Source organism: Mchenga conophoros, linkage group LG17 (genome assembly GCF_057382185.1).
Source record: "Mchenga conophoros isolate Kocher_MC1m ecotype Shallow Benthic linkage group LG17, M_conophoros_male_GT1.1, whole genome shotgun sequence".
NCBI classification, from domain to species: domain Eukaryota; kingdom Metazoa; phylum Chordata; class Actinopteri; order Cichliformes; family Cichlidae; genus Mchenga; species Mchenga conophoros.
The window spans coordinates 19,126,667-19,140,069 of record NC_140542.1 but is presented as its reverse complement, the minus strand read 5'-3'; the positions used below and the strand labels follow the sequence as shown (position 1 = coordinate 19,140,069).

At 40.5% G+C, this 13,403-nt stretch overlaps 1 protein-coding gene across 1 annotated transcript; it reads right to left on the bottom strand.

The window, feature by feature from the left end:
- LOC146555370 (tetraspanin-8-like) lies at positions 1-13,159 on the bottom strand. Its single transcript, XM_085250855.1, has 9 exons — positions 13,000-13,159; positions 11,697-11,768; positions 11,491-11,607; positions 10,872-10,946; positions 9,729-9,824; positions 3,358-3,468; positions 3,242-3,277; positions 3,062-3,145; positions 1-1,172 (listed from the first exon to the last, which is right to left on the bottom strand). The coding sequence occupies exons 1-9, from the start codon at positions 13,057-13,059 to the stop codon at positions 1,032-1,034; spliced, it is 792 nt and encodes a 263-aa protein (XP_085106981.1). The 5' UTR covers positions 13,060-13,159; the 3' UTR covers positions 1-1,031.
- Between the last annotated feature and the right edge of the window lie 244 nt (positions 13,160-13,403).

Below are 13,403 nucleotides of genomic sequence, written 5' to 3'. Positions count from 1 at the left end.
TGTCTGTGCTGCTCTTTTATTTTTGTAAGTCATTGATGTTTACATCAGAAAAATCAAACATGACAAAAACAAGAGACCCACAAGAAAATGTAGAATAAAAAAAATTCTCTTTCTAAATATTTAAAATGCTGTTTTATTTATTTGTGTGTGTGTGTGTGTGTGTGTGTGTGTGTGTGTGTGTGTGTGTGTGTGTGTGTGTGTGTGTGTGTGTGTGTGTGTGTGTACAAAAACACTGAGTGGAGTAAGATAAATGAGTCCACATTGTTTAAAAAAAAAAAATAATTGCTTTACGAAAAAACCCAAAATGATTGCTGCAGCTTTTTTCAAGGCGACTTCAGGCTAAAATGAGTTGTTGGCATGTGTGAGTTTTCTTTTGAGTCCATGCTTGAATGCCACTGACTGCATAACCCTCATTTCTTTTCTTAAAAATGGGAGGAGCTTTTTTTTCTTAAAACATTTTTATAAAAGTTCTAAAAGTTTAGCGGGACTTTTAAAAATAAAAATAAGATAAAAGTGTTGGAAATATATATAGAAAACACATTTAAAACTCAAAATGTAAACTTTGAATTCAAATAATTAAACTTTTAATTTTTAGTAGTCCTGGCTGCACCAGTTCTCTTTTGGAGAGATTTGAGCTTCACTTTCACATCCCTTATCTTTTGTATGTAATGAACATGAACTTCTGCATTCTTAACATGTGACAAAAATAATGATTTCTGATAAAAGTTGATTCTAAATGAAAGCCACAAGTCAAATCTTGGAAAACTGAAAACATTTCTTAACTTCAAAGCAAGAACAACTAAGATAAATAAACAGTAGCATAAGAACAATGTTTATGTATCAGAAAAGCTGTGGCATTTTTCGGGTTTTCACTGATCTTAAAGGAACAAGTCAGAACTCCTTACAGAGCTGTAAGGCACTTTGGACACAAACCTCAAACTCACGTTAAAATTCAAGAAAAACAAAACTAACAGGACTCCTGGAACTTCCACGCAAAGCTAGCAATAAAGGAACAGTGCATCTTTCTGTGTCTAATATGGTGGAGGGTTGTACAGCTCCTCGTATTTTGGTGGCGATGTGGAGAGGACAGTGGGAACTGTGAGCAGGATGGGGGGTCTGTTGGGGTAACGCATCTGGTGGATCATTGCCGAGGACAGAATTGTGCCGAGCAGCTGCAGGGGACACAGAAAGGAGAGTTAAAAATCAGCTGCTCTGCAGGCTTAAAAATCTTAAATTGATAACATGGAAATTCAACTCAGTTTTCTTTATATAGCACCAAATCACAACAACAGTCTCCTCAGGGTGTTTCATGTTGTCAGCTAAAGGCCCAACAATAATACAAAAAAATCAGATCATTCTGTACGAGCAAGAACTTCGAGACTGTAGAAAGGAAAAGGTCTCGAATTTAAAGAGAAATGAGAACTGAACTCAGAGTCAAGATTTTCAGCTAAAATAGATTCTGGCTCTGAGAAATATCAGATTTAGATTTATGGCGCTGGCACGGCTGGCAGCCTTAACCCAATTTCCCTCGGGATGAATAAAGTATTATCAATCAATCAATCAATCAATCAACACGTGCGCGCGCACACACAATGAAACAATTCTATTTTTATATCAAAATAATCATATTTATCTTTTTCTGGGACTTGGTGAAAGTTCATTCTCCAACTAACACAAACATTTCCTTCTGGTTTCTCGTTGCTTTTATTTGATTGGCTCCCCACCCACTCGTTCTTCAAACAGAAGCTTTGATGAACAACTTGGTTTGGCTTCTCTGCCTGAGATAATGATACAATATTTTATGTTATTATTTTATTGTTTCCTGCAAAGACCTGGATTGGTACACATGATTATAGGCTACTTGTGGCTTAGTCATGGGTCCTACAGTGTTTTATTGTTTCGCGTATCTTTCAGGTGACTCCATAATATGACTCGCATTCCAGAAAGTACAGAGTACTTACTGTGTACTTGCCTCATTGTTTCCTGCAAAACCTGACTTGTTGCCTGCAAATTGCATGCAAGTACAGGGTACTTGAGCCGTATTTGCAGGTTGTGTTATAAAGTGCTACCAAAAACTGAACAACTAGATGTATTATACACGCAATGACCTCATTATTTGAAACTTTTCCATGTTTACTATGAGCGGCCACCTCAGGAACAGGAATTCCAGGTGTATTTGGTTAGAATGAAACCGAACTGAGAACATTTTATTGAACTCACTTAAACTAAAAAATAGTTTTGACTGAAATTTCATCACAGAAATGTTTCTTTTTATTGTCACAGATCAAATGCTGATCTTCTGGAGCATGTGGCATTTTCAAGTATTTGAAACATGATTTTAGGACTTCATGATCATTTTTAAAGAGAAACAGTTTCGGTTATTATTTTGTAAATCAAAAATAACAGTGACTGATGTAAACGTGACACTCCCCATCAAGACAAAAGCTAAATGACTGGCCATTTGTTTTTTCAGTTTTAAAGGATCATTACAGATCACATGGTAAATAATAATGGATTGGATTTATATAGCGCTTTTCAAGGCACCCAAAGCACTTTACAATACCACTATTCATTCACTCTAACATTCACACACTGGTGGAGGCAGCTACAGTTGTAGCCACAGCTGCCCTCGGGCAGACTGACAGAAGCGAGGCTGCCATATTGGGCCATCGGCCCCTCTGGCCAACACCAGTAGGCAAGTAGGGTAAAGTGTCTTGCCCAAGGACACAACGACCAGGACAGAGAGCCCAGGGATCGAACCAGCGACCTTCCGGTTACAGATGCGATTCCCAACCCCCTGAGACACGGTCGCCCTATATAATGCATCATAAGTCTTACCTAAAGATCAAACCACTTTAGACAAACCACATCCTGCAATTTCACCATATTTAAAATCTAAAAAAATCCCCATCCACTACTCTGAATACTTTACTGCTATATTAAACTACTTTCTTAAAAAATGATATTGAATCAGATTTTTTTTTTGAGTGCTGCCATTAGTAACTGAAACAGGACATTTACTCTGTGGAAACCTTGTCTTTAAATAGCTAACAATACTCACTGCCAGAATAGCCAGAGTGAAGAAGACTCCGAGTACGATGTCAAAACCCAGCAGGAAGTAGTGCATTATTATGGGGAAGCAGGTCTAAACACAGACAAAAAATAAAGTTAGGGTTATAGTTTCTGTAAATCAGCTGATGAAATCAAGAAACATTTTTCAAAATAAAGCCGAGTCACTCACTTGGGTGTAGATGGATGTTGATCTCTCCATTAAAGACTGGAAAGATAGAAAAATTAAAAGATATGACTAACCGAGTTACATTTAATAGAAGTGAAGCTGTGTGTGTTGATACTCACTCTGTAGCCAACAGTCTGACACTTGCCCTCTTCCTCCTCCTCCATGTTGCATTTACAGGATTCAGGAATGTTGTTCCAGTCTTTGTAGCTGAACAGACCACAGCAGTGAAACTAAAATAAACCAGAAGAAACAGGAGGGTTATAGTTGACTGGCACAGATGAGATGGAGAACGATTCTTTTAAAAGTGTGAGAGAGTGTTAAAAGACACTGTCCAGGACATTTCCATCTCCTGCTGTTATGATTAACTGTAATCTATACAACCCATATAATCCAGTCTATGTAATCTGGTCTGTTGGACAGCTCTGGAAAAAGTGAAGGGGGCAGAAATTCTGGACTTTTAATTGTCTCCTCCGTGGTCGTTCATATTTTTCAGCATCTACAGAAATCTCAGTTAAAACAGAAAATATATAAATCTATAACCAGTCGAGATGCGTTCATGAAACCGCACATCTTACAGTGAGACAGAGATGAAATGTGTCATTAAACTTCTTTACACTGACAGAAAGGATAGTTTCTTCAGACCAAAGCTTGCTGTATGTTGACCTCAATGCAAAAATATGTTTGGCACCTCTGATTTACATTGTGCCGCAAGAGAGGAAGTTGAAACTTCTGCTTTTTACCGAGATTCAAAGTAGAGCTATGGTTTTGATTCTAAAGGGAAGTCAGATACACATATCATTGTCACGGTCCTGGGTCTGTGACCCAGTGTTTTCTGTTTTGTATGGTTAATCTTTGATTTCATGATGTACAGTGGGGCAAAAAAGTATTTAGTCAGCCACCGATTGTGCAAGTTCCCCCGCTTAAAATGACGACAGAGGTCAGTAATTTGCACCAGAGGTACACTTCAACTGTGAGAGACAGAATGTGGGAAAAAAAAAAAAAAAAAAAAAAAAAAAAAAAATCCATGAATCCACATGGTAGGATTTGTAAAGAATTTATTCGTAAATCAGGGTGGAAAATAAGTATTTGGTCAATAACAAAAATACAACTCAATACTTTGTAACATAACCTTTGTTGGCAATAACAGAGGTCAAACGTTTACTATAGGTCTTTACCAGGTTTGCACACACAGTAGCTGGTATTTTGGCCCATTCCTCCATGCAGATCTTCTCGAGAGCAGTGATGTTTTGGGGCTGTCGCCGAGCAACACGGACTTTCAACTCCCGCCACAGATTTTCTATGGGGTTGAGGTCTGGAGACTGGCTAGGCCACTCCAGGACTTTCAAATGCTTCTTACGGAGCCACTCCTTTGTTGCCCGGGCGGTGTGTTTTGGATCATTGTCATGTTGGAAGACCCAGCCTCGTTTCATCTTCAAAGTTCTCACTGATGGAAGGAGGTTTTGGCTCAAAATCTCACGATACATGGCCCCATTCATTCTGTCCTTAACACGGATCAGTCGTCCTGTCCCCTTGGCAGAAAAACAGCCCCATAGCATGATGTTTCCACCCCCATGCTTCACAGTAGGTATGGTGTTCTTGGGATGCAACTCAGTATTCTTCTTCCTCCAAACACGACGAGTTGAGTTTATACCAAAAAGTTCAACTTTGGTTTCATCTGACCACATGGCATTCTCCCAATCCTCTGCTGTATCATCCATGTGCTCTCTGGCAAACTTCAGACGGACCTGGACATGCACTGGCTTCAGCAGCAGAACACGTCTGGCACTGCGGGATTTGATTCCCTGCCGTTGTAGTGTGTTACTGATGGTGACCTTTGTTACTTTGGTCCCAGCTCTCTGCAGGTCATTCACCAGGTCCACCCGTGTGGTTCTGGGATCTTTGCTCACCGTTCTCATGATCATTTTGACCCCACGGGATGAGATCTTGCGTGGAGCCCCAGATCGAGGGAGATTATCAGTGGTCTTGTATGTCTTCCATTTTCTGATGATTGCTCCCACAGTTGATTTTTTCACACCAAGCTGCTTGCCTATTGTAGATTCACTCTTCCCAGTCTGGTGCAGGTCTACAATACTTTTCCTGGTGTCCTTCGAAAGCTCTTTGGTCTTGGCCATGGCGGAGTTTGGAGTCTGACTGTTTGAGGCTGTGGACAGGTGTCTTTTATACAGATGATGAGTTCAAACAGGTGCCATTCATACAGGTAACGAGTGGGGGACAGAAAAGCGTCTTACAGAAGACGTTACAGGTCTGTGAGAGCCAGAGATTTTCCTTGTTTGAGGTGACCAAATACTTATTTTCCACCCTGATTTACGAATAAATTCTTTACAAATCCTACCATGTGAATTCATGGATTTTTTTTTTTTTTCCACATTCTGTCTCTCACAGTTGAAGTGTACCTCTGGTGCAAATTACTGACCTCTGTCATCATTTTAAGTGGGGGAACTTGCACAATCGGTGGCTGACTAAATACTTTTTTGCCCCACTGTATCTTTGTTTATTCCTACGTTTTGGTTCTGTGTTATATTATACCTCTTAGTTCAGTCTATGTATTTCCTGTTTTGTTGTGAAGGTCCGTGTCTCATGTCAGTGTGTTTAGTTTTGTTTCCTCTGTCTAGTCATGTCCGATTACTCCCAGCTGTGTCCTCCTTCTGTGTCTCATTCTCTTGTTATCCTTGTGTCTGCCTCTGTTAGTTGCAGGTTCGTCTGTGTAAAAGCCATCCGTCATTCTGTGTATTTCCCTGCGTTGCTGTTTCTGTTAGTTTTTACCAGTTTAGGTTATTCTTAGGTTTTGTTTCATGCCTGTTACATTCCTGTCTGTTTTACCTACCATGTCAATAAAGCTCGCTCACATCAGAAGCTGCCTGCATCTGGGGTCCTACTTTCAACCTCACCTCACTGCAGACGTGACAATCATAGTCCTACTAGTGTAAAAAGTTTAAAGATTCAGTTACACCATTTCATGTGTTGCTTGCTTTTTTTTTTTTTTTAAATATAAAAACAGGACAGTAAAATAAAGGAACACAGTTTACTGTCTTGGTAAAAGCATTTCCTGGCTCTTCACTTTGCATATCTTGATTTGCACTTCTCTTTGAGAATGCATCTGACAGCCAATAAGCAGCCTAAACTCAACCGGATGCCCTGTGTGGAATTACGGGAATGGAAAAACAGGTCTGACAACAAATGTTTGTGAGCTGGAAAGTCAACGGCTGCAATCTGAATGTAGCGAGCAGGAGGAAGCTCTTTTGTCAAAGCAACCAACCATGACTTTTCATACTTGGCAGTTAGTGCGTGGCTGCACGGTGTCTTCATGAGTAACACTGTCACGTAAAAAGAATTTCAGGCTCGATACTGATACTCAAGAAAATACACAACATGAGGACAAAATGACAGAATGAAAGGACACAGTTCTTATTTTATGTTTTAAATAAATGTTCAAACACTTCTGACTCTTTGACTCCTTATCAAACAGAGCTGGTATGTTAGGCTGTCACAGTTTCTGGTTGCTGGTACTTACTTTACTTCCTTTTGCTTCAATATAGGAAAAAAACTTTATAATTATGCTTTGCTATTAAATTAACACTATTTATCTATCAAAACTGAACAGACCACAGGAGTGAAACTAAAAAACCCCAGAAGAAACAGGAGGGTTATTGTTGACTGGCACAGATGAGATGGAGAACAGGATTGACAGTCCTGACTGATGACAATGCCCCACAGTCAAACGATAACCTTTTATTATTTGCCATCACTTCTACACACTACCTTAACGATAACCTAATAGATAGCTAATGCGGCTAACTGCTAATAGCTAAAGTAGTTAAAGCTAATGCTAATGTTTAATAGCCGCTACAACGAGTCTTCAACCTCAGTCTGCGACTGGGGAGAGTGCCCGCCCTATGGAAGACATCCTGCATCATCCCGGTCCCCAAAAAGAACCAGCCCAATGAGCTGAATGACTTCCGACTGGTGGCACTGACGTCACATCTTATGAAGACTCTAGAGCGGCTCTTCCTCAACCTCCTCCGACCACAGGTACAACATGCCCAGGACCCACTACAGTTTGCATACAAGGCGGGTGTCGGAGTGGAGGATGCCATCCTGTACCTCCTACACAGAGCCCACTCACACCTGGATGGGGGAAAAGGCACGGTCAGGATCCTGTTTCTTGACTTTTCCAGTGCCTTTAATACCATCCGGCCCTGTATGCTTCAAGAAAAACTGAACAGGATGGAGGTGGACCCCTGCCTGGTGGCTTGGATCTCTGACTACCTCACCGACAGACCACAGTACGTCAGGCTGAAGGACATCACGTCTGACACAGTGGTCAGCAGCACAGGAGCACCACAGGGAACTGTGCTGTCCCCTCTTCTCTTCACCCTGTACACCTCTGACTTCTGCTACAACTCTGAATTATGCCACATTCAGAAGTTTGCAGATGACACGGCCATCATGGGGTGTATCTGGGATGATCAGGAAGAGGAGTACAGAAGTCTGGTGAGGAACTTTGTCGCATGGAGTCACACAAACCACCTGCAACTCAACACCTCAAAGACTAAGGAACTGGTTGTGGACTTCGGGAGGTCTAGAGCAGGTCCACTGCCGGTTCAGATAGAGGGAGAGGAGGTGGAGGTGGTCAACAAGTACAAGTACCTCGGGCTGTGGGTGGACAATAAACTGGACTGGTCATGCAACACAGAGCACCTGTATAAAAAAGCCCAAAGCCGACTGTACTTCCTCAGGAGGCTGAGGTCTTTTAACATCATAAATAATCAGGCCCCATCTTATCTTAATGACCTTGTAGTACCATATCACCCTATTAGAGCGCTCCGCTCTCGCTCTGCAGGCCTACTTGTTGTTCCTAGAGTATTTAAAAGTAGAATGGGAGGGAGAGCCTTCAGTTTTCAGGCCCCTCTTCTGTGGAACCAGCTTCCAGTTTGGATTCGGGAGACAGACACTATCTCTACTTTTAAGATTAGGCTTAAAACTTTCCTTTTTTCTAAAGCATATAGTTAGGGCTGGACCAGGTGACCCTGAATCCTCCCTTTGTTATGCTGCAATAGATGTAGGCTGCCGGGGGATTCGCATGATGCATTGAGTTTTTCCTTTCCAGTCACCTTTCTCACTCACTATGTATTAATAGACCTCTCTGCATTGAATCATATCTGTTATTAACCTCTGTCTCTCTTCCACAGGATGTCTTTATCCTGTCTTCCTTCTCTCACCCCAACCGGTCGCAGCAGATGGCCGCCCCTCCCTGAGCCTGGTTCTGCCGGAGGTTTCTTCCTGTTAAAAGGGAGTTTTTCCTTCCCACTGTCGCCAAAGTGCTTGCTCATAGGGGGTCATATGATTGTTGGGTTTTTCTCTGTATCTATGAAGCGCCTTGAGGCGACTTTTGTTGTGATTTGGCGCTATATAAATAAAATTGAATTGAATTGAATTGAACATCTGCAGGAAGCTCCTGAGGATGTTTTACCAGTCGGTGGTTGCTGGAGTACTTTTCTATGCTGTGGTGTGCTGGGGGAGCAGCACAGCAAAGAGGGACTCATCCAGGCTGGAGAAACTGATCAGGAGGGCTAGCTCTGTGGTCGGCATGAAGCTGGACACTCTGGTGACAGTGGCAGAGAAAAGGACATTAAAGAAACTGATGGACATTATGGACAATGCTGGGCATCCTCTGCACACGGCCATTAACAACCAGAAGAGTCTGTTCAGTGACAGGTTGCTTCTCCCAAAGACAAGAACTAACAGACTTAAAAACTCCTTTGTCCCACACGCCATCAAACTGTTTAACTCCTCTCTGGAGGGGAGAGGGAGGGGAAACAGGAGGACAAAGGAGGGGGGAACAACTAAGCTGTAGTGCCTCTTCACCTCACTGTGCAATACCTTTGTAAATAGTCAACGGTGCAATAGACTCAATACTTGAAATGTGCAATTCACTTGTATTTTTATTTTTATTCCTATTTATTCTATTTATCCCCTTCGTATATTTTATTTATATTGTCTCTGCATTTATATATATGTGTGTGTGTATAACTCTGTAACTTCTGTCGGTGCTGTGCTTTTTTGGAAATCGAATTTCCCAGAGGAACCCACCCGAGGGATTAATAAAGTTCTATCTAATCTAATCTAATCTAATCTAATACTTCAGCTTAAAAATGCTGACCTGACAAAATTCCTCAGAAACACCGGGTTGTCAGCTTCACCAAGTTGGTTGTGTTGCTGTTATTTTTTTAATTTTAGTACCATTTAGTATTCACGATTTGGATTGTTTTCCCTTCTCAACAACCCTACTAGCATTTTCACAATTTTGGCATTGAAGGGTACCATTAAGTTTTAGTTTCATGGAAATCCCAACCCAGCCTTTAATGGCACTCAGCTGGTTTGGATGTAAGAATAAAACATTAAATTGAACAAAAGAGAAATCCACAAAGTACATGAAGTATAAAACACAAGGCAGAGCTGAATATCTCACAATTTTCTGGATGTTGTCAGCCATGTTCTTCATATCCCTTGAGTTTTCATCCAAAGGCAGAAACATCCGAAACTTGTTCTCCATTATACCTTCAATCTGCAAACAAAATCGTCATCCATATTAGATATCACTTTTTGAAAATAACGTTGTTCTACCATTTTTTTTAGCCAGTGATTATTTATCTTGGTGATTATTTTGATACATAAAGTGACTAAAAGGGTTTCCAGCAGAGATATTTGTGCAAAAAGAATTGAAGTAATAACTGAAATATTTTAATATTACAGTTTAGACCTTATTAAATTCTTTAAGGAACAGTTTAAATAAGATGAAAACCCTCCAAAGCTTGAGAGGATTAAACTGATGAAACTCAGCTTTACATCACTTTTAGGCCTCATTTATAGTAATTTCACTAAAAACTATGTTGACATTTGGATTATTAAACGATGTTATTTGTCACTGCTGTTGTAACGCTGTAGTTTGCAAGTACTTTTCCTTGAAAAACAAAGCTAAACACTCTGTAGAGCTGATGTGGCAACCAGACACTCATGCGGTTGCAGGCTGTGAAAATGTGGTTATTTCAACTTTTTCAGAGGAAGCTTTAGCCACAGTGAACTCTTACACTTTCAACTGATGAAGTTGTTAGTTAGGTTATCATCTACAGTATTTTACTGAAGTTAAACACTGTCATTAAATATATGTTTATTTTAACAACCTTCCACCTTAGCTACATATACCAGGTACAATAAAACCATGTACAATAAAAATGAAAACCGAATACCTGATTAAACTTCTCTGCTGCTGTCAGCTCATGTAAACCTCTTTACATGTACCAGACACTGGTGAATCTCTTTAGGGCTGGGGGCAAGCTTAGTGTTCAGTTCTATCAACCCCTTTGCATCAAATTTTTATCTATTTGGCACAACATATGGGGAATTTTTGCATGGAAAGCACTCTGAAAATGCTCTACTTTCTGAAACTACGCAACACAACAACTGCCAATAAATGAATTATTGGAAATTTGATGGCTTTTAATTGTGTTTACTGGTGAATTTAGCTTCATCATGTTCACAGCATAAATAAAGGAGTGCCTGTATTTACATTTCCTATCATTAGACTCCAAAGCAGTGACAGGTGGGCCTTTACCTGTGGACGCATGATGGCAACCGGGACTGCATATTTGAACATCACCAGACATCCAAGGACCATACACACCAGGAACTGTGGGGAAGAACATGAAAACACTTAATCTGATGTATTTGGGGATTACTGACATTTCTCAACCCTGACCAGTTTCACTGTGAGGAAGAAGAAAAAAGATCATTTGACTCTCCAGGTTAAATCATAGAATATTTCTAAGATGGTTAATTTTGTAACATGTAAAAAGGAAGTAATTTTTATTCTTTCACAACTGTGCATGTGATCTACTTCAAGCTTTTCAACTGTTCTCATTTTACCTAAAAGCAGTTTTGCACTTTAACAGCAGTGCCTCCAGAACATGCTTTCAGCTCCAGTGTGCTCTGCACAGCAAGTCTATACTCACAGGGGGACGCTTTCTGAAACAGTGATCTGTGTGTGTGTTAGTTACTCCTTGGGGTCATATTGGGTACAAACAGCAGTCTTTGGGGCTTAAAAATTAAGGGCTGAAGTATCAAAAGTTACAGTACTTCCGATGCCCACCTAAGGCTCCAGCAGTAAGTCGACATTTGGAGTTTTTATTTTGAAGTTAGAGTATCCCAGAAGATCAGGTAATCTTTGTACTCACCACAATCAGGGCAACTCTGCTCTCTTTGTGGGCTCCATAGGCTCCCAGGATAGCCAGCACCATGATGATGGCGCCCATGATATAGAGGCTGAACAGACCACTGTCCCGACCCTCCAGCTACGGCCAAAAGCAGTAAATAAAAGTCAGATATGGCTTCAGAGTCACACCCATGAGTTAAACCTGTGTTTCAACAGCTTTGTTCTCACATTTCCTCCTTCTTGAATGCTGGTGGAGAACTGAGCCAGCAGAGCGAGGCTGATGATGACGCCGCCAACAATCTAAATACAAAATAAAACTGATTGGTTAGAACTTTATGGACCACGACAACCGAAACAGCTGTGAACCAAAACTTTAGACAATAAAACTGCAGTTAGAACAGCAGTTCAGCAGTTTAGCTTTTCAAAAGTCTAAGTACAGCATTAAATTATTGATTATTTGATGAATAAAAAGACACCGATTCATTATTTTTGATTTATTTATGAATCACTGTTGTGCTGAGGTTCAGGTTCAGCCTCGGGCTTGGGTTCATTCTTTGTGCAGGTATGAACAGGTATGTACAATCTGTTTGGATCAAGTCATCCAGTGCATTCCACAGATGTGTTGTAATACAGCGACATGAACAAAAAGATAAAAACCAAAGAATTCACAAAGCTTAAAAACCGCCCAGAAAAATGGGAAACTAGGTCATAGCTTAGAATTACTCGAATATGAGCAGCTATTTTGAAATACAGGTAACCACAGCCTAGCTAACGATCAGCTGGCCTACTTCCAAACAAATAAAGACTAAAGTAACAGAACTAAACAGAACTGAAACCAGTAAAACAAAGTCCACCAACCACCAACCCCAAGTGAAACAGTGACGCCTTCGAAGCTTATGTTGTGAGATGTGACGGTGTTGTGCCAAAAAGTGATTGTCTGCCAAAAACTGATTTCTGGCATTTGCCAAAAACTGATTGGTTGTATTTAAACTGCTATAAATAACTTGTTGATCTACAATATGTGAAACATATGTCAAATATATCCCTCATGAATTATATCAAGTCATCTTGACCAACAAACAACATTCCTGTAACAAGGTAGAAGCACAATCACTTTTTGGCAGTGACTTTTATGTATCCTTTATTTATGCAGTTTAAAAAAAAATCTTGTTTGCTTTAAAAATGTCTCTTTTAAGAGTATTCTGGCCAAGAGGACAGCTGAAATCGCAACAAATACAAAAATAGTTCTGTAAACATATTTTACGTGGACAAAAGGAAGCTGATTGATTATAATTAAGTACAATAACACAGCTACAAAGATAATTGAGAAACAGGTAATTTTTTTAAATTGTGTATTTAACCCCTTTGCAATACCTGTTCACCGAAGTCTATTTAGCAACATACGTAACGATATTACACATAAAAAACACACGGAAACGTTTTTGGCACAACAACCCGGCACTGCGCACTTTAAATTACTGCTGGGACCAAACACGTTTTAGCTGCTGTTTGAAAATGAAGCTCAACTCACCGCGAAGAAGATGTTGAAGATGATGAAGGTGCGTTTAAGGCAGGTGTTGATCTGAGCCATATTTGCAGCTTGAGAGGGAAGAACACTTTTGAAGAAAACAGTTCTGTTTGTGGAGTCCACAGGAGCACCGACTGCTGCGGAGGAAGTGAGAGGAGATGGGCGGGTTGAGTTGCTTTTAAACTACCCCAGACGACAGCGGGCGGGAGTTCCAGTAAACCACGGAGCAGCAAGATGATACTTAACAGGAAGAGTCCGGGGCATTCCGGTGTTTGCCAAGACGGATCGGATTTAAACTGCTGTAAAGATTTGATAAGAATCGAAGAACAAATATATCCCTCATAAATGATAGCAAGTTATATTGGGCCACAGAGCCAGCAGAGCTGTGTTGATCTGGGACTGTAGAC